This window comes from Pezoporus wallicus, unplaced genomic scaffold (genome assembly GCF_028554395.1).
Source record: "Pezoporus wallicus isolate ANWC-B61680 ecotype Strahan unplaced genomic scaffold, APGP_CSIRO_Pwel_v1 contig_3847, whole genome shotgun sequence".
Taxonomy (NCBI): Eukaryota; Metazoa; Chordata; class Aves; order Psittaciformes; family Psittacidae; genus Pezoporus; species Pezoporus wallicus.
Window position 1 is genome coordinate 2,705,709 of NW_026639842.1, and position 22,357 is coordinate 2,728,065.

At 37.1% G+C, this 22,357-nt stretch overlaps 1 protein-coding gene across 3 annotated transcripts in view; it reads left to right on the top strand.

Annotated features, from left to right (window-relative positions):
• LMBR1 (limb development membrane protein 1) overlaps nt 1-22,357 on the top strand; it is a 75,409-nt gene that overhangs the window by 32,398 nt on the left and 20,654 nt on the right. For all 3 annotated transcript variants that reach the window (XM_057416479.1, XM_057416480.1, XM_057416481.1), the window contains 4 exons: nt 17,433-17,559; nt 17,990-18,058; nt 20,635-20,699; nt 21,844-21,916. In XM_057416479.1, the coding sequence (XP_057272462.1) occupies nt 17,433-17,559; nt 17,990-18,058; nt 20,635-20,699; nt 21,844-21,916 (334 nt within the window). The remainder of the gene's footprint in view (nt 1-17,432; nt 17,560-17,989; nt 18,059-20,634; nt 20,700-21,843; nt 21,917-22,357) is intronic.

A 22,357-nucleotide genomic window follows, 5' to 3' on the forward strand; every position in this document is an offset into this window, starting at 1 on the left:
AATACAAACAGTGCAATTTACTGTTGTAAGAAACTGGAATAACTGGGTATTGCATAATCACGAGTGTAGAGTTTTAAAAAGGCTTTATGAAGTATTTTACCTTAATACCGATCTTTGAACTTGAAGTCATGGCATAAACTTTAACGTGAGCGACAGCAACATCCTGACCAATTATCCAAATTATCCAGACATCCCAAAATGTTCAGAACACAACACACAGAGTCTGGATTAAGAGGTTAACTCCTGGAACATCAAAAGAAGTGCATGATAATAAAAACAAATAGTACAAAAATTTGAGGTAACTTCCTTGCTTAATTAATTAGGTAAACCAGGTGGAAGCGAAGAGGCCAGAGCTGGTGCTCAGAATGTCTATAAAGCTGAGCAACATGACAGCACAATGGAGGAGGAACAAAGATTTTTTTAATATACTTCTATCCTGTGTCACAGTTTGAAATTGTCCTGGTTTATGTCCCTTTTGGCAAACTTACATAAAAGTGACCCTGTACTGTATTTTATGACCAGATGACTTTTTTTTTCCCCGTGGCTAATTTGTATCAGACCCCCATCTTAGAGACTCAGAAATGATTAGGAAGTCCAAGCCAGTTTGTCTCAATGAGCTTTCATTGCATGCTTTCATTATTTTTGCTCAGTTTTGCCACTGATCATCCATAAATTGTTGGAAATGAGTGATTAAGGAAGTGCTGCTTAGTGTTAGTGGCACATGCACGTTCTTGGTATGTTTTTTGTGGGTGAGAGGAAATCGTGTACTGCACAAACAAAAAGGAAAACTCCTGCTGGGAACCTTTCAAGGAAATTTAACTTGCATAATGTTTTGATCTTGGTGTTTATTACAGAAAATAAGAGTAATATTTCACCAGCTATTGTTATGTGTCAGCTAGTCTCTCCATCTGCTTGCCTTTCCTTGATATCGCTTTCCAAAATCTCATTGAGTTTATTTTAATAAAAGCACTTAAAAATATAGCAGTTTATTCATACACTTAAAGCAGGTGAGGTGGGCCAGTGTTCAGAACAGTTTATTGCGTAGTGCTTGCTATAAAGATTTGGCTGTCATGACTGCAAAGTCCTGCCTGTGTTAGCAGTTGCAGCTTAGTCCATACAAGTAAAACACGGTATGTAGGTTCCCTTCCAAATAATGAAATAGTCATTTCTGCTGTTAAAAGGCAGATTTCTTCCTTGCCTCTCTTTTGTTGGAGCATGGCTTTTAAGAATGTATTTTGTAATTAAAACTACTTATTTGGGGATGGAGTAAAATGATGAAGCATTGCAAAAAGAGTTACTAGCATTTTTTTGAAACTACTACTCAATATTTAATTTGATCCACTCTGTATTTATCAATAGCAGTGGCTTTTCCTAGTCATGTTATTGTAGACCAAGCCTGAACTAAGATTAAGTTTCTAATGTGTTGTGTTGTAGTGCATTGTATTTGCAAACTCTAGATAACTAAGTAATAAACATAAGTGAAAAGTGAACCTGTTGCTTTTTCCTTTTTTGGTGGCATGGAAAATCTTTATCTTTTTTTCTCTATTTTTGCACATAGAAAAGCTGTACTCCCCTGTTCTACTCCGTGTACCAGTAGAACTCTGGAGCAACTATAGGTGTAGAGCAAGTCAAAATAGGTTTTCAGTATGTAGTGAAGCCAGTGCAGGTAGAATGTTCAAAGTTTGTTCTGAACTAAAGTCCTTGGACTGAAATTTAGTTGCATTTAGAAACTTTTTTGCTGATTTCAAGCAGTATTCCATGAAAAGCTATCGTTCCTATAATACAAAATATTGGGGAAAGTGGCTTGGAAATCCTTTCCAGTATGAGATTCTCTCTGATTAAAAGCAATTAGTTTTCTAAATTTGGCTTGTCTAGAAAAGTGATTTGGATAGTGCAAGAGTTGTGAATTGTGTTAGGAAACAACTGTGTTTAATGCTTGCATGTACCTCCAACTGCAATACCCACGGGCCACTGTCTGTAATAGCTCACCAAATAGTTTTGAGGTACCCTGTTAACAGTGTATATTTATTTGTCATTTAAGCTCATATTTATTTGTCTATAAAATCATGCAGCATGAACTGAGAATTTAGTGCTCTGATCTCCATGAAATGTTTACTAGTATGTAACTGAATTATTGTACATTATATTACAACCCATTTACTCATTCCGTTAGTAATACCAGAGACAAAAGTTGTTTAGTCAGTCACATCAAAGGCAGCTGTTTGGTTTTGTATTTTTGACATAAGCTGACATCTTAAGTTCAGATATGAAGTTCTTTAAACAGGAGTAATTGAAAATGACAGTACTTAACATTTATTAGACTTTTCTTGTTGTTTAGAAGCATATCCTGATTATTCTGGTATTCAGATACCTCAAGTAGCTTGATCAGGATTTTTCTGTCTCCCTATTAAAATAAAAGCATAGTTAAGTGACAGTCGTACAAACCCATAACATGATCTGTAAGATGTACAGAGTTAAGGGCTATATTTTAAATGGTAAGTCTTGCACATCTTAACTTTTCGTATGCTTTCTTCTTCCACTGAAGTCTCAGAAATGGCATGTATATTGCTAAATGTAGTGTGTTTATAATTTGTAGTATTGAGGACAGGCACATCTAATACTATATTTGAGAATGGCAGGAAATGGAAGCTGAGAACGTTTAGCTTGCTTGTTAGCAGGTCACATTGACAAGTGTCTACATTAAACTCTGAAAACATGTTAAAATTATAGCTTTACAGTGCCAGGTCATTTATTTGCAGCTCTGCAGAGGAAAAAATTAATCTTACTGTACATGTACATTTCAGCAAATTAGTCTGAAAAGAGTTATGAGAGTGTTATGGGCTGCTTTTGAGTACCTGTGATTGGAATATGTAATTATACTGTAGATTAGTATGAGATGAAAATACCTTTGTCTGTAAACATTTTGCAGGGATGTCTGTTTTTCTGTCCTTTCACAATGACTGTAAGACCAAGTTAAAGACAGTAAGAACATGAAAATTGCTGCAGGGTAGGTCAAGAGGAAGTTGGTAATGTTGGTTGTATTGATTTTTGTATTACAAAGCTTAGACTTCAGCATGCTTTTTAGTTTTTATCTTTTTTTTGTGCCTATATTTAGACATTTGGGAATAACAGCTGTACAGGACAGGTAAATAATGTGAATGTGTACTTCAGCTTAGGCCCATGTCATGTTTCAATGAAAGCAAAATAAAAGGAAATTCAAGACTCAGTGGCTAGGAGAGAAACTTGTGACTCTTGAGGAATAATGGCTTAATGTTAATTTGTTTTTGTAGGTATATAAAATCTTTTATAAGGTTTTATAAGATGTCCTGCTTCAGTCAATTGTGGATATTTTAAGCAAAATCTGTCCCTTTTTGTTTTAGCATAAGGAGATCTATGGCTTGCTGGATATATGTAACAGTTCTGTTATCTGGGGACAGCTGAGGGGGAAATAAGTAAATGTTAGTTGTTGCACACATTGGATCAAGATGTCATGAGATGTGATCTGTGCTCCGTTTCATTGAAGTAGTTAAATGTCAGTTGGTTGCTTCCATAAATTAGAATGTACTTCTTTTAAAGAGGCCTCAGTGTAAGTTACAAAAAAATAGGCTAACAGGAGATAAGCTAATAGTATAGCTTGTTTGTCATATAATTTCTATACTACCTGCCTCACTGTGACTTCGTTAGCTGAGCAATGATTCAACCATTCTGCAATAGTTTAAGGGTTTGAGTTTATAATTACTTTTTTTGGACCACCTCTTTAATGTTGATAGAAGAGCAAAATGTGTTGGGTTAGTCTGTGATCTTGCAACACTTTCATATACTTGAGCTAAAGAATTAGTAGAGTAATCAGATGAAATAAGGATTGTTAGTAATACTGGGGTAAAAATACTGTACAAAGAAAATCCCAGACGTGCTTAGTGTTATTTCAAAATGTGGTTTTCTGACCATTACTTGTATAGCTCACTGTGAGAAACTAAGTAAATGACACATTATGAGTAGGTAGTCATCTGTAAAACTGATTAGTTTTGGAAGCTAGCACTCGAGCATTAGTTATTCCACCTCATCGGAGCCAGGAATGAAATGCATTGCTGAACTTTTGTGCTTTCCCCACTCCTACGTTGTTCTGAACTTGTACTTTTTTGCTTTATCGACCATGCTTATGCCTTGTGGAATTTCCATAGTTCTTTGCTAAAAGCATTAACTAAATGTAGCTGGAAACCTGCATATGGAATAAGATGTGGTACTTGGTTACTGTCTGGGCTTAAAGCATGACATGCTCTCTTAGTGAATAAATTGAGTGGGTTTTTTATGTTACAGTTTTTATTTGTTTTTAGGATAACTTACAGAGTTCTGCATGAGTAAAAATAGACATGCTAAATACTTCTGCTGATTGTGAAGTGTACAGATGGTACAGCTACAAATAAGAACCTTGAATCTCTTCATTTATCATTGATGTAAACTGAGGCGCTGGGTTTTAAAATACTTTTTTTTTTTTAAGGTACTTTTTCAGGCAGAAGTGAATAGTTATCAAAATTTGTTTAGATGTAGCATTCTTAGTGGCCTGTACAGAACCCTTCTGTTTGTGGTAAATGCTAGCTGTGTATCTTAAATCTGAGAAGTATTTCTTTTTTTCTTTTTTATTGTCTCTTTATAATAAAATGCATGTAACTATTTATTTCGTTTAGACTAGAAAATTTTGCCATCCTTTGGGAAAAAAGGAAGTATTCACCTGTGCAGGTTCCCTGAAATGGCTCTGATTCAGAGCATCTTGGAAGCCCTCTCAGTCAGTGGAAAAAGGCAGATGCCTCTAAGAATTTGGCACATCTGAGTTCGAGGCTGTAAGAAGGCAGTGGGAACACCTATCCATCTGATTTTTTTAGTTTATTTTATTAAATGGTAGAAAACATCTGCTGCTGTTTCGATTTGAGCACAGTGATTTGTTTTACAAAATTGGGTGTTATAAGTGTGTGAGGAATATTTTATTAAGATGAAATATTTGAATATTTTCCCATTAGTCTATGTCTTTATTTGTGTCTCCATTGACATCAGATAGTGGCCTCCCAGGACATGCAAAAACATTGTACTTGTTTTAAGTCTCTTTATTTACATTTATTACTCTATATAAAAAATTTAAAGACTTACAGATTTAATAGAAATGTCATAGAGAGAAATTGTTATATGATTTTATATTGATAGTGGCAATTTTTAATATAAGTATCAATCATAGAAAGGCATGAAACAATTTTCTGATAGCTTTAATTTTATTAAATGAGGCATTACTAGGTGCAAGGTCCTACACTGGGTTAGAGCAATCCCAGGCACAGTTACAGGTTGGGCAAAGAAGAGATTCAGAGCAGCCCTGCGGAGAAGGACTTGGGGGTGCTGGTCGATGAGAAAATGAACATGAGCCAGCTTCAGTGCGCTCGCAGCCCAGAAAGCCAACTGTATCCTGGGCTGCATCAAAAGGAGTGTGACCAGCAGGTCGAAGGAGGTGATCCTGCCCCTTTACTCTGCTCTTGTGGGACCTCACCTGGAGTATTGTGTGCATTCTGGTGTCCTCAACATAAAAAGGACATGTTGGAACATAAAAATGGAACTGTTGGAACAAGTCCAGAGGAGGGCCATGAGGATGATCAGGGGACTGGAGCACCTCCCGTATGAAGACAGGCTGAGAAAAGTTGGGGCTGTTCAGTCTGGAGAAGAGAAGGCTGCGTGGAGACCTCATAGCAGACTCCAGTATCTGAAGGGGGCCTATAAGGATGCTGGCGAGAGACTCTTCATCAGGGACTATAGTGATAGGACAAGGGGTAATGGGTTCAAACTTAAACAGGGGAAGTTTATATTAGATATAAAGAAGAAATTTTTTACTGTAAGGGTGGTGAGGCACTGGAATGGGTTGCCCAGGGAGGTTGTGAATGCTCCATCCCTGGCAGTGTTCAAGGCCAGGTTGGACAGAGCCTTAGGTGACATGGTTTAGTGTGAGGTGTCCCTGCCCATGGCAGGGGGGTTGGAACTTGATGATCTTAAGGTCCTTTCCAACCCTAACTATTCTGTGATTCTGTGATTTTATGAAACACCACTTCTGATTGTCTCTCTAAAATCAATTTAATTCTGATAACCAGCAATGTGATATGTAGATCTTTAGTCTATGTTACTTATTTAGTATTAGTAGAAATATTCCACATTAAGGATTACTCTAAATTAAGAATTACTTATTTTAAATTGATAATGCAAGGAAGGAGCTAATGCATCTGTAACAAGGTTTTGTAAGTCAGCCAACAACTTTATTTACAAAAAAAGGAAGGAAGAAGGATCCGTTTGTCTCCCATTTGTGGCCTTTTAAGGATTTCTCAGCTTATTAAAAGGAATTTTGGCCAATTCCTAGAAATGTGGTTTCTTCTTGATCTTATTCACCCTTGCAGGGGTTTAGTAATAGGCATTGACACACAAAAAAAAAATTCAGATTTCTCTTTCTTTTAGAACCTTAGTAGTGACCTGTGTGCTTCTACGTGTCATTTGCCTTTAGGAACTGTCTTTGTGGTTTCTTTCTGCCAGAAACATGATCACAAATTCCGAGTCTGTCTTTATACTTTTGCATTACTTATCTTAATTCTCTGCCAAGCTACAAAGACATTGGAAAATATCTATTTATCTTCCTATCACTCTAGTCTAGCAGGAAAGATTCTTTCTCATCCAAAAGTTAATGATTAGAGGGAGGCTCACAGTGTCAGAAATCCCACTGCTCCCATGTTGTTGCAGGTGGCTTTGGAAAGTCTGGGGAACTTGGTAGGTGGAGGGAGTGGAGCATCTAAGAGCTAATTAGTGAGTGCTGGGCTAGCCAGTGGAACAACAGAGGAAACTTGTGGGGGAAAGGGGTAGCATTGGGACAATCATCATTTTACTGTGTATATGTTTTCATTTCTTTCTTTCCTTCTTCCCAAAATGTTTGGGTTGTACACTTTTACTGAGTGTCAATAAGTCTGCCTCTGTCCTTATTAATAAGAACTTAGGCATAGAATCATAGAACGGGTACGGTTGGAAAGAACCTTAAGATCATCTAGTTCCAACCCCCTTGCCGTGGGCAGGGACACCTCACAATAAACCATGTCACCTAAGGCTCTGTTCAACCTGACCTTGAACACTGCCAGGCATGGAGCATTCACAGCATCCTTGAGCAACCCATTCCAGTGCCTCACCACCCTTACAGTAAAGAACTTCTTCCTTATATCCAATCTAAACTTCCCCTGTTTAAGTTTGAACCTGTTACTCCTTGTTCTATCACTACAGTCCCTGATGAAGAGTCCCTCCCCAGCATCCTTATAGGTCCCTTTTAGATACTGGAAGGCTGCTATGAGGTCTCCACGCAGCCTTCTCTTCTCCAGGCTGAACAGCCCCAACTTCCTCAGCCTGTCTTCATACGGGAGGTGCTCCAGTCCCCTCATGGCCCTCCTCTGGACTTGTTCCAACAGTTCCATGTCCTCCTTATGTTAAGGACAATAACATAGACGTAATCCTTGTGTGGTTTTTTTGTTTGTCTGTTTTTGTGTGGTTTTGTTTTTAAATGTGTATAGTTTTTTTTATTTTGTGTCGTCCCCCTCCCCCCCCATTTTCTTTCTGCAAAGGAGGGAAGGGATTCTGCAGCAGGGTAGTGGCATGCATCTGACAGCTGTTGGGTGCAGTTATTTTATTCCAGCTAATAAGTTTTTTGCATCTTTTCTAATACTCTCTCTAGCTTTTCCTTGTTTTAAGAAATGGGTATATCTTCTATTACAAAATTTGGAGGGAATGTTTCTCCAATATACAATTTCTATGGTAGATATGTAAGAATGATGACCTAGATGGGGAAGAGACAGTTGTCTGTTCTTTCCTTATGTAACATGAATCCATGTATTTGAAATGATACCTTAACTGTTAGGCAATAAATGAATATCACTTTGTCATGTTCACTGGAGTCCCTCTTATACTGGATAATTAAATAGATTCTAGGAAGAGAAGTAAGAAATTTATTTATTCATTTATTTATTTAATCTAATCACAAGGATGGAAGTCTGCAAGGAGTCCATGTTGGTTCTTAGGTTATTTCAGTGAGTTACTTGCACACAATATCAGCAGGAAAGTTTGACAGATATGGACCCTAAAATATACTATACACCATGGTTTGGATTTGTATACTCTTCTGGGACACTGGAGAAGAGGGCCTAAGTTTTCTTTGGCAGAGTCATCAGTCTAGTGGGTGTACGGTATCCTGGATAGATGTCCTTTTCAGCTGTCTACTGAATAAAGAAGTCTTTCTTTGGTACCTTTCTTTAGTCAATTCTCAAAGAATTCATCATTGGGGTTTTTTTGCATCCTTTAACTTTCATTTTATTTTTCTTCAGTTTTTAGTTTCTCTTTGAAATTTCTGTTTTTTTTGTTGTTTATACTATGTCACTATTAAATTCCATACAGTTAAAGTATTTCAATAGCATCCTTTTGCTCTATTGACAAAACAGTAGCCACCATGAAATGATTAGGGAAAAGATACTAACACAAAAAATCAGCTCAAAGTTACTGGGATAGTTTTGTGACTGTGAATTTTAAATATTTGTGTTATGTGGAAAATAAATAAAAACTTTAAAATAAACTTGTGTTGCAATGAAAAGTGGTTCTACAGGCTGAAAAGATTCTGTGAGGGAAGAGGTGGTGTGGGAGAAGACACAGTCAGCACTTGTTAGAGTCTGAGGTCTTTGATTCTTGCATGGGCAAGGAATTTTTTTTTCCTTATTGATAGAATCTGATGCCTGAATTTATTATTTCTTGATTAAAATTTTTTTGCCTGTTCTGTGAGGGTTCTGGGTCATTGGCTTCTATGTTTTCAAACTGAATTGGGATTTCCTAGAACTACAACGTCTGTTTCTGACTCGGTAATTTGTGGCAGTCTCATAAGGTAATGACTTCTTGACTAAAATATCAGTGTGCTAAATGCAGTATGTGTTTCCATGTTACCTGATGGAAAATAGGTCTCCTCTACTGATTTAAAAAAAAGGTTTCTGCACTGAGTAGGTCAGAACAAATGGCTCCAAGTATGGTTTCTAGCCATAGAAATGGTTAGGATGCTGGAAATGATCTCTTCACTAATGCTCACAAATTGAGAAAGGGGGGATCATGTCCAAGAATGCAATAATGTTAATACAGAGCATCCCCAGTCTCATACATGCTGTAATTCTTGTTCTTTTTCAGTCCCTCCATTTATTTTCTGCAGATGTTAGCATGCATGTTTGTTGCAGTCAGCCTCTCACTGAACAAATCTTAAGGTTACTAAGACTCCTTTTTGTCACATGAAAACAATGGGCTTCATGTGTACTTTAAATGTGCCATGATTGCAGAAATGTTTCCCAGGCTTTCCCAGTGGGTCAGGGCATGGTGTAAAAACTGTTGTTTGCCTACCTTGCAGGAGGTCAACATGTCTAAGCAGAGCTGTGTTCAAGTATTCAGCACCATAGAAACTTTGTTAGGACTCTGGTTGTATGTGTAGTGTTGTAATTTTTACTTAATTGATAATAGTGATTTTTCATTATTCTTTTATGACAATTTACAACCAAATTAAAATGTAGAATTAACTAGAATTGAAAAAAGCCATAGCATGTCCTATATTGGTGATGTAGTTCCATCTTACAGAAGCTAATAATGGGTTCATCAACATCATTACAGCCAGGTAATGGTCCATCAAAGAAAACTTTTTCTGGAGGTAGGGGTGGAGCTGTAGCTCTTTGGTTTTAGCAGGAATTTTGCCTCTTAGAGAAGAAAAATAACATGTTGCAAGTTTTACTCCATCAGTATTAAAACACAAGAACTCTTGGTAAATATTACCTGTACGTAGATGATGAAATCCTTATACCATTAGCAAGCATTAAAAATTATGCTTAAATTGCTGGACAATAATTGTGTTCCTAATCACAACTGGCAGAGCAGAAAGCGGCAAAAAATGTCTCGATTGCCAAATTTATTTAATAATTTGTTTTCCCCAAAAGTAACAAATCGTGAGCTTCTTGCACAGGGTTGTGTGACTGCTTGGAAAGTCAGAGCGTCTTCCATAGTGCGTTTCCTGGATATATGGTACATGTTTTACCTTAGCTTTGAAAGAAAATATTTCCCTTTAAGCTTTTGCAGGTTTTGCACATGACTCTCAGTGGAGCAAGGAGCAGTCAGCAGGTTTCTTGCCTGTGCATTGTCCTCGTGAGTCATGTAGTCAGGAAAAATCCCTGTGCTAACTGCTTGTTACGCCTGAAACTTTGTAGACAGCCAGTGTGTGGAGCAAGGTCTTCACTTGCTATCTGTGCTAGCTTAATGGTAAAGCATTCTGTATATCATTCAAAATACTTACAGAATTTCACAGGGGGAAGTACCCCAACACTGCTGTCTCCATTATCAAGAAATCTCCCTTTTTCCTATTGAAAAGCTCTAAGAAGCTATCACCAAATGTGTGTTCTTTTGTAAAGTAAACACCAATCCCTGGGTGTGACGTGTGAGCACATAGTGGGAAAAGTCTTAGTGTGTGGCAAGGGGCATAATAGTCACGCTGCTTAACACAAATGTAGTAGGGAGGAGAAATGGTTTTCTTAGTAATTATACTTTTTGACTTTCTTATCAATCCGTCATCCCTTCTGCACTGTTGTAGCCATTTGTACTTCATTGGGCTTTTCAGCTAAGAATTACCTTTTTTTATTTTGTCTGCCATGTACTGTTTAAGTATGTTGTGGATATTTATCCTCCTGGATGATTTATATGTGTTAATCCGAACAGGAAGGAAACATGGTAAGAGTCTGATGCCTTCCAGAGTAGCAACTAAAAATTTGTCAGAACACTTCTAGAATAATTAAAATCTTTCTTGCTATAATTAGGCTTTTCTGGAAACATGAACCCTTAGGCCTGCTGCTCCAGGCAGTATAAGTAGCTCAGGATTAAACAATGTGAAAACTTCTAAATGTCTCAGCAACTGAATTTTAAAGAAGTCAAAGTCTGATAGTCAGGTATCTCTAAGGTTGTACAAACCACAATATCCTTAGAGTGCATTTGTAGGACAGGCTTTATTTGTAGGCTGCCTTGAGAGATTCAAATGTGCTCTATGTTCATTCCACCACACACACGAAGTAGTGTACAGAGAAGATGACCGATATTACTAGGTTTCTGGCAAGTTCTAGGCTGCTGGGGTTAATGTGTTAGATGTGATTTCTTTAAAAAACAAACCCCAAACTTAATTTGTTAAGCACTTATGTTACAGAACTAGGTGGATATTGAAAATGTGGTGTGAGTGAAAATATAGGCGAACTGTTGAGTCTGAACAGTGAAACTTTGAAGTTAACAAACCAAAAAAGGGGGCAGGGAAGGAGAGGTTAGAGGGTATAATGAGCCAGTCCTTTTTTCCTCATTTTCTTGACAGATAGTTTAATTGTAATTTCTATCAATTATAGTAATTAGCTTCTAAAAGTTTTTGTTTGCTATACCTTTTTTGCATCCTCTAAGAGACTCTTTTTGTATGTCAAGTTGGCCAAGATCCTGCTTCCCTGACAATAGGGAACCACACAAGTAAGTTGCTTTCAAAAGTCTGTTTTGCCTTATAGATAATCTGAAACTTGAGGAAATTGCAAGCTGTTGGATACATTCTGTTTTCTTATGTAGCAGTTACTGAAGATGATCATATATGCTTGTAGTGGTGGAAGCAATGATAGCTGATGTTTTGTTCTAGGCGCCTTCATGGAAAATGACTTACAAATTGGGCTACTAAAACTGAACTTACTTTCCAGAGAGGGAACTGCTATGTTCCTTAAAATTGTGGTTCAAGCTTACCAGGGGATGGCCCTGAGTCAGGAACAACATTCTCTCATTTTTGGACCTACAGAGAAATTTGTTTCAATTGAAGACCAAAAGTCAGGTTCTTCTCAACACTTCTACCTTTCTTTTAGCTTGAATTTTCAGTTCCCTGTTCCCTTTTGCTCAAGTTTCATTTCCAGTTAATCTCCTTCTTAGTGTCTTACAGCTTTCCCTCTTCTCTGTATATCCCCAGGGAGCAGAAGCAGCACCTACAAAAGTGAGGATACTTTCTGTATAATAAAAAAAAAATACAAATTTGCTGTATAATAGAAAAAAAAAACCAAAAAAAACCTCAAAGCCCAACCATGACATGAACATATCTTCAGGGAGTGTCTGAAGAAGTAGCCGTGATCTACATTGCTTCAACTATTTCCTTTGAGGACTGCATGTTCTGGTTACAGATTGAGATTTTCAAATCTTCCTGATTTAGCAAATCATATTCCTGGCAAATAATCTTTCTAATCCTAGGCTTTATTTATAGACAAGTTTTTTGAAAAGGAACATTTTTTTCCAGGTTCTCTTATTTCTTTCACACTCCTCTCACCTCATGCACGCAAATGTAAGCAGAAGTCACCGTAATTATTCTTACTGTGTAGCAGTGAAAGTATGAAAACCCACCACTTTAATGTGTATTTTTATTCTTTATTTAATTTCATAACTTCAGGTTCAGTTACACTTTGTGTAGTTTGTGATTTGCTTTTTGATATCTGGTATCTAGCATTGTAAAAAAGATTTTAAAATGTTGGTGTGGGTGGTTTCGTTTTCTAGGTTGCCTCTTCAACTTAACCAGCATCCCAGCAGTAACTGGCCTAAGATAAAGTAAGGGATTTGACCTTAAAATTGACATGCTACTAGAAGTACTGCAGGGTTCTGCTTGTCTTACTGAAAATAAAGCAAGTTTATTGCCTGAGCTCACTCCTCTTGTTTAGAATTGTCTTCTCCCTGTATTTAAAAACACCATAATTTAGTCCGATGTGGAGGGAAACATCTTTAATTCTTTTCAAGGGCTATGGTTGTGTTCATCTCTGAAGTCTACAGCATGGGAGCCTTATTTAAGACCTGTATGGTTGATGCTGTATTGAAATCCAAGTTTGATATTTGAATTGGTAGTGGTCTCAAGGTGATTCTCCTTATGCTCCCCCTTAAAAAGCTGTATAGACATTATTTGTTTCAGTTTGTATCTTATGTTTGAATTCTTCTTTAAATGCTACAACATATGATAGATGCAAACCAGTCTTTTCCTCACTGTGTCAATATCATGGAGGTCTCCCTCTGGTGCTTTACTGTGCAATCTGTGCTTGGTTTGGAGATAAATAAATAAATCCCTCCTCCCTTAAACCAGGTTACACTGTAAGTGGAATTGCATTAAAAAAAATCATAAGATAGTGAATTAATTGGGATATATGCAGTCTGTTCATAATGAAAGACACCTTGAGAATGAAGTAGTATTTGTTACCAAATGCAGTTTGGAAAGTTGAGCTCTAGGATAACTTTATGAAAACCCTGATGCAAGCTGCTGGTTTATAGTGCTTACTTTCCTTGTTCTTACCTGTCAGAACCATTAGGAAAAGAAGACCAGATGAATACTTGGACAACTGATTTTTTTTTTTTTTTTTAAAACAATATGGAAAGCTAAAAATACAAAGTGTTTTCCCACTCCTCGTTCTTATAGTCAGTTCAGTTTCCATAGGAATGTTAAGCAGTGATCATAAGAGCTCATGAGGCAATTTCTCCTGATGAACCAATCAAGCTGGAAAACTAATGTAAAAGGTGTCTGTCGCCCCCTTCTCCCCTTGCCTGCCCCTGTATTTGTACATACATAGGCACGTGCACACACACTCAACTTGCTGAGTAGCCACCTCCTTTATTCGTGTGGTAAAGGTTTCGTTTGTTTTCAGTTAAATTAGAAATCAAAGAACTCTTCCAAGTGATTCAAATGCAGTCACTCTTTTGACAGTAAGATTTAGTGCTGTATGACTGGTTTTCCTTGCTCAGTTAGAATGCCGATTTGAAGTAGTCCTATTTACCTGGACTACATGTTTTTTTTGTATTGCACTCATTTTTTAATTCTGTACTTGTGACAGATACGATGGTGTAGACTGAACAGGAACAATAAATATACTCTTACAAGCTGATCTGAAATCTCCAGTTTTAGGTGGGATTGTTGCTGTTTTTGCAGGTGTCAGGCTCTAAAGCACCTTTTCACGCAGGAAAAAGCGAGGAGTAAATGGATTCAAAAAATGCAACAAGTATAATGTGAAATAGAAGTGGCAATATCTTCTGTGCCATGAAAATATGCCATGACATTTTGTTCATCTAGGAAATCTGAGTAATATAATGGGGCTGTGGAAGAGAAGTGAAATGACTCAAAAAAGAAATGCTAAGCCAAAACCAAAATGTCAGTGAACAGCTTTTTGCTCAGAAAAAATAAGCATTGAGTTTCAAGCTTTATTTTCATAGTTTTGCTTTTACTGAAATAAAATGAAATCTTGCTTGTATTTACCTGTTCTTTTCCCCCTCTGTTTTCAAAGTCAGGAATATAGATTTTTGCCTGGCTCTTAAATTAGTGATGTTGCTAATGGTAATGTTCAAGCTTTAAATTTTTCACCTAAACAAACATAAACTACTTTCAGGAAAAAATAAGTAGTAGTGAGGGTGTCTAAGGCTCACCTGCTTCTTTTTTCACTGTGAGGGTGCCTGAGTGTTAGCATAGGTTGCTCAGGGTGGTTGTTGAATCTCCATCCTGGGAGATCCTCGAAAGATGTCTGGGCAACCAGTGCTGGGTGGCTCTGCTTAAGCAGGGTGGTTGGACCAGATAACCTCCATACATCCATGCCAACCTCAGCCATTCTGTGATTCTCCAGAAGTTATCTGTGTGTGTGTGAAAATTCTGCATCTTTCATTCCTAACAAAAAGCAGTTACTTGACAGAGACACTGATGTATGTAAGTATGAACTAATGTGCCTGAATCATTAATGTTTTAATAAGCACAGCCTCATGGGTGCCTAATAGAGGTTAAGTATTTACCTGTATGCTTCAAGCATCTTAGGTTCTTTTTTCTATCTTGGACCATTATCAGGTATTCATTAGTGCCTGACAGAATGTTTCTATCTAGTCACTTCACTGCAGTTCTTCAAAATATTTATATTTTGCTATTTTTTAATGATCATCCTGGTATGAATCCTATTATGTGTGTGCTGTGTAATATAAAAATTGTTCTGCCCTTGAAATGAACTGTCAGTACATACATGAGACTGCAGTATTGTTGGCATATGACACAGGTGCAGAAATAGGTGTAGCTAGTGAGAACAGAAGATGAGTGATCCCATTTTCTGCGAATGAAAGATTCAAACTAGCATAGAAACCAAAAAACAGGGAAGGCTCATTAGGCAGCTAACTGGCTTTTTGCTGGAGTTTGTGCCAACGGTACTTTTGGCCAGAAGCAGTGGTTACCTCTGAGTACTTGCTTTGGTCATTTTTCTTTTTTTGAGATTGAGTATTGTTTGTATTTGTCTTAATCTTGCCTGTCTGCAGAGAACACTTGCAGTAAATATGAAAAAAAAGATATTTACACTGGTTGTCTCCATCACAGTGTTTCTGTATCTGTTTTGACAATTGTAATACTCCATCCAAGGGAGGAGAATTTGGTGGCTGGGTGTGAAATATTTTCCAGGTTTGTCTAGAAGAATCTCTTGCTGTTAAACTTAAGTCAGGGAGATTGAGATTTGTGCTTATGTCTTACAGTAGGGAGGTAAGGTATCCACTTTCTGTGGCTAAGGCTTTCAGACGCTCAGAAGATAGCTTTATATTTTCCTCTGCCTAGGAGAGGAAAGGAGTCTTCAAGGTGTTTGGAAAGCTTGAAGCAGATCTCTGTGCATGCATTCTTGAATATTATGGGTTTTCTTCTGTGATTTTCTTCTGTGGTAAAGTGAGACTTTATCAATGCTCACTACTTGGACTGGAATGTGTGTTTCCTGGTAACTTATTGCTCAGGTTCAAAACTTCAGTATTAAATATACGGCTATTTAATCTTTAAATACCTATATTTAGTTTAGATGCTCATCTTCAAAATAACTCACAGAAGGCTGAAAGCCAGTGTCTGAGCATGACAAAAATACCATTTTAATAACTTACTTCAAAGTCACTGTTACTATACACAGAATGCATTTTAGGAGTAAAGCATATCCTATCCATGCTACCTTTAATTTGAATTCTGGTGTTTTGAGAGTCCTTATGGAGTTGGACTTAATCTGCCCATTTAAGCCTTAAGAGGAATTTTGTGAAGTTCTCTCTTTGTCTGTTTTTCTTGTACTATCTTAGCTGTTCTGCGTAGGACTGGTGATTGAAAGGAACTTGTATGCTAGGTGAGATCAGCCCACATGGTTAGGATGTCCGAGGTCTTCAGTCGTGGTTGGATGCAGTGGTTGTGTAGGGAGAATAATTTTCAGGGTAGATATCATGTAAATATTACCCGCTTGGTTTAAGCAATGAGGGAAGACATAATAAAAGTAGGTAACACAATAAAACATGCTTTCTGCTTCTGCCTACAAAGTAGACTTTTCAGTGGAATATACCCAAGTTGGGGTGAGCCTGTGTGAGAAATGAGAGTGGGCTTGCATGTGGAAGTATATTGGCAAATGCATAAAAATTAAAGTAAAATTGTTGTGCTGGTACCTTACTGGCAAGGATGTCAGAAGAAAGTGTCCCAGTAGCTCTGTTGTTTGCAATTAGTAAAATCAGTGTTAGAGCACCAGTTTAAAAAAAAAAAAAAAAAAAAGATTTTGTATATACTTGATATATTTACATTTGGAAATCTAACCCTCAGCTATTAGAGGGTTGTTACATTTTTAGACTCAAGAGCAAATGCTATGCTATATAACCTTGTAGACCTGTGATGTGCGTGTGGTGTAAGCAAGAAGTACGTGTTTCATTCGGCGCGGAGCATGCAGAGATAGGAGGTAAAGGATGTGGCTGCAGCAGCGCTGCAGCATTCGAGCACTTCTCCGATCGTACACTTGAGGGCTCTGAAGACTGAGAGGAATGGTGCAGAAGCAATTGCGGTTGAAGAATGTATTTTAACTAAATTGGTGCTTTGTACCTGCGCGGGGTTTAATGCTTTCTGGGCCATTTGGCTATTTGCCATAATTGGCTTTCCATTCCCTTGATTGGAATCATAGATAAAAATTTGCTAATCCACTTTCTTTGCTGAAAGTATTAGAAAAGTAATCCATCTTTTAAAAATGCTTGAGCAAAATCATACAGTATAAAGAATATGTTATTGAATAATGAGATTAATGAGAACTGTAAGGCATATGCAATTTAAAACATTTTTCTATGGTTTTAAGGGGAAAAACGCAATCTGGGCTCTTTAAAGCCATAAGTACTTCGTTTTTTTTAATGCAGTGCCTTTTAAATGTGCATTACATGTTATGCTTTTGTCTCCCTTGTCTACTTAAGAAAATGTGAGTATATATTTAGGAAGAAGGAACTGCTATTTATTTTTATTTTTCTTGTGTTTGAAAATATCTGATGTAAATTTCTTGCCTGTGTTCTTTCCTCCCTCTCCCCTTTTCTGCCCATAGGGCATCAGAGCACGCGTTTTGGAAACCCTTGTAATGCTTATTCTTCTTGCACTGCTTATCCTTGGAATCGTATGGGTGGCTTCGGCACTCATAGACAATGATGCTGCCAGTATGGAGTCTTTGTATGGTATGGAATTCAAAAAAACGCCACACTAATTTCATTTTAATTATGGAAATGGATGTTTTCAATTAAATGTATTTCTAGTAAATGCTATGTGAGTGTTGCACAGGTTGCGATGAAGCTGTATTAATTTAGTCAATAGGATTTGTTTTGTTTAATCAGTTTTTAACATGCTGAGGAGTTACATGTGGACATGGTATATATTAAAAACAAGAGACTTAAGTGGTATAGTTTTCCATGTAAGTGATTTTTCAAGCTAAAGAACTTGGGGATTTAGTTGCTTGCAGGATTATTAAGTCAGTAATTCTCAATTTATTCTTGAAAGTACAGTTGTTCAGTACTGAATGCTTAAGAAAAAAGGTTAATTCATTAGTGTTTGTGACATAAGTAGCCTATTTGTAATAAGCTAAGGCTGTGCTGAATATTTTCTTTACAGATCTCTGGGAATTCTACCTCCCATATTTATATTCCTGTATATCACTGATGGGATGCTTGTTACTTCTGTGTAAGTATTTTACAGATTATTCTGAAAGATGAATGATTTTATGGTTGATTTTTTTTTTTTTAAACATTAAAACTTTTTCATTATGAAAATCAGTGTTGTGAAAGCTGAATGTGATTTCCCCCTCCTCCCCATTTTTAAGTTTAAATTAAGATGTAAATTTGTTAGGTTTGGGTTCTGAAGTTTGAACAAATGCTACTTTACATATTCAGGTTTTGAGGAACTTCACACCTCACCCAAAATAATTTCAACTTTTAACTTTTTAAAGGTATTTGAAAAATGGGGCTTCTATTCTGCAAAGAAAAGCACAGTTTTTAAATATATCTTCAGGAGGTCAGTAGTACAGAGAGACAGTTATTTTGGGGCATTTAATTTGTCCTATATTAAGTAAGCTACCCTTCTTCCTTATTTAATTGAAAACGTTCTTGTATAGACAGAAGTTGGAACAGTGCAGTTACCTATTTTGTGATTATGAAAGCTATCTGGAGGTCAGTTATATATTTGCATATAAAGGAAATGCAGTAAAAACCCCAACCTTATAGCAACTGGTCGTAGCAAAGGTTCAGTCATCCATGTTCAAAAAACATGTAGACATCCATGTTCAAAAAACATGCAGATGAGGGCCTTAGTGATGTGATTTAGTGGTGGACTTGGCGGTCCTGGGGTGGTGGTTGGACTTGATGATCTTGAAAGTCTTTTCCAACCTAGTTAATTCTGTAATTCTGTGTTTAGGGGAATAAGATAAATGATGGAAGCTTCCAAATCCCACTTGTAATTTCAGTCCCCATCTTCCCTCCCCAGGTAATTTCTAGGAAATTGCTGTGAGGAGGACAGAACATAACCCTCTCCAGATTATCCTGATTTCATTTGTTCTCTAGGCTTGATAGGTTTACAGCTAACACAGGGTTGTCATTGTGGGGAATGGTAGTTCAAAACATCCTTAAGACTGAGCAGATCTTTTTGTGAAAGGTGTTGCTCTTAGAGACTTTGGTGAGTCTCCTTAGGTTCTCTCTATGTGGAGATTCTTAAATCAAGTTTAACTATTTGGAGGGAGGGGTGTGGATTAAGGAGGAAAAAAGTGGTTTTGAGTGTCTCCTGTAAGCTGTTGAAGAGTGAGTCACAGCAGTTGCTGAATGGTTTTAATGGGGCAGTTTGCTTACAGACTTTGTATCTCTTGTCTCTTATTTGTTTTGGTACAGCTGAAAACACAGGGTGCATTCTGGGGCTGTTGTAAACCAGTTCACCAAAATAATTGGGTTTAAATACCAAGTTTTGGAAGAATTATTTGTAACTTGTACAAGCAAATCACTGAAGTAAAGGTGCTCCAAGCTGCGTTTTCTGTTTAGCTGAAAAGACATCATACAACAGCGGGAAGGTGGTAGATGGCTGGGGTAAAGCTTCCTTATATCTTCAGCTGGCTTAGTTGCTGAAGCGGTGTATGAATATTGCTGTGGTGATTTGGAGCATCACTTCCATTCTCTTTTTTTGCTTTTCCTGTAGGCTTCCTTTGTTGTGAATGAAGACTATCTTAACTTAGCCTTTTGTATTTTTCGTATAGTACATAGTAGCCAAAGGGAAACACCATTTAAAAATAAATTTAATCCTCCCTATGAAATCTTATGTGCTTCTCTGTTATTTGGCAACTCTGTTCTGATATAATGGAAACATAAATATATATTCTTATCTATGCTATTACAAATTTGTTCTGTCTCTCACACACTTCTCACACACTATTTGAAGGCTGTTCTCCTGAAACTGTTGATTTTTACTAATAATTTTCTATTATCATGGCTTGAGCCTTTCTCCCAGCAAGCACACATGCACCATACCTGGAAACAATCACAGGCTATGATCAAAAAGGGCCCATTGTTATTTTAAAGAAAAATAGCTTCAAATCTGCTGGCTGAGCCTGCTATTAACTGAAGTTGCAGTACAACTTAGCAAAGCAGCATCATGATCTCTTGACCTCACAGCTACACCTGTGCCAATAGATTAAATGGGTCTTCAGTGGTCTCCAGTGCTCTGGCCAACTAGTGTCTTTCTGTCCGTGATATTGCAGTATGCAGTAGGTGGCTCTGTGGGTATCACTTCCTGATATTGGTTCCTGGACTGCAGGAACTCTAGAACTGCACCTGAGAACTGTTTGGGAAAGTGCTAACTGGCCCAGGGCATATTATGCCATGGATAGTTCTAGCAATTTACTGGTATAGGCAAGCGAGTCTTAATGCCCAGGAATGTATCCTGGCACTGCTGAATTTACTAGTGTAGACATAGCCTCTGATGCCACATGCTTTGAATAAATAATTACTTGAGCAAGTTCAAGATATCTGATTAGATGATGTTCCTTGTTTACAAAAAGAAAAAAAATCACACTTATGCTCTCGAAGGGGAGAGATGCTTGTCTTGTTCAAAATTTGTATGATAACAGTGTGGTTTAAAGTTCATATTGGAGCTTGAAGCTCCTGCAGTTCTCTTCAAAACTGTGCTTGATTATATGTGGAATAGCACTTTGAACATCCAAATAAAATTGGTCCTTGACTTACAAATCACTGTTTACACTGATCTTTTTTCCTCTGCAGTATGCACCCCAGTGGGACTTTCACGGATGTTTACAGTAATGGGTCAGTTGCTGGTGAAGCCAACAGTAAGTGTTACACAAATCTGTCCTCATTTGCTCTCTGTTAGAAAGTGGAATGGCATTAGGGTATTTCCTTTTTGAATGCTTACACTTCTTTGCAGTTCTCTTCAGTTCATCAGAGTTTCTATAGTCAGTATTTCTGTACTTGTTTAAAGATTTTCATAGAGCACAAAAGCGTATTCTTTTCTACAGAAAAAGTTTTTTTTTAATATTATAGGCTTCCTCTGATTTTCCAATTTATATCACTGCTACTAGTATTAATATTTATTGCCAGTATTGCCTCCTGCGTCTGTTTTATAAATGCCTGAAAAATGTGGGTTTGTTCTGAGTTCAGAAGCAAATGATACAAAACTAAGCAAAGGATACAAAGCTAAGGCTGGATAACAAAAAGGGTATGTGGGAGTACACTTGGATGAGTGAAAAATGGAGGTAGTTAGCATCTTCAAGATCTTAGACTGAGTTCTTGTACTGAGTGTTGTGAGGGAAGGGAGAAGTTTGCATAATGTACAAGTGCTCTAGTGACTTTGCTGTCACATTTCTTAGTTTGTATTTGCTAAAATTTGGATACACTTGGGTCCTGCATTCCTTTTCATTAGTCAGTTCAACCCTGAAAATACAAAGAAAATACGTATTGTTTGGCTGTTTGTAAGCTTTAAACTCATAGTACCTGATAGTAAGGTAGACAGACTTAATTTATTTTGTTTTATCTTCCAGTAGAAATTCATACTTGCTTGAAATACTGGCTTATGTGAAAAGTCACTTTTTAAAATACACTTTTTCAAAATCTGTAGGTATTTTTGTTTAAATCAAATTGAGTGTGAAGGTTGGTATGGTTTGAATGTATCAGGGGAAGGTCAGATGTACTGTCCTCTCCCCTGTTCCTTAAGTGTCTTTAGATCCAAAGTGAACATAAAAGAGCTTTAACCTGAAATGAAAACTTAACAAAAAGTTTGCTTACCATAAAGAAATAGATCTGTAATAGAATGGAATAATATTTTGTGGGGCTCTTATTTGTATCAGTATTGCAGAGTTGTAGACTGTATATTTAAAATGCAGGTTACTAGAACAAAATGAACCTGACTAGTTGACTGCAGTTTTTTCTAAACAAGTGACTCTGGTAGTCAGTTCATGTTTCTGTTTACTAATACAGATCCTTGAAGACCTAGATGAGCAGATGTACATCATCACTTTGGAGGAAGAAGCAATTCAGAGGAGGCTTAATGGTATGCTTGTTCTGATACTGTTTCAGATGCAGTATTTACACTAGAGTGGTTCTGATCAGGAGCATTGATCTCACTGTTGCATAGCCTTTTCTCTCAAAATAGAAAACTTCAGCATCTTAGTGTGTAACAAGCATTATTAGGCTTATGTTCCATTGTTCACTGTGATGTTCAAGATTGGCTTGTGTTGTTTGCTTTGATTATGTTTTTTTTAACATGTTCATGAGCTCTAATATATGAATATTCTGAGACTGAGAAAGCAGATTGAGTAGTTGACCAGACCCACCACCTGTATTGCAAAATAGTTTGGATTGGTAAATGACTGTATTTTAGCCTTATCTGAAGAACAATGAATTTATACTAGCAAGAGGTTCAACTTCCTGCATTATGAGTTTTGGTTTTCATTTGGAGGATTTTTTCTGTTTCAGTTCATTATTATTTAGA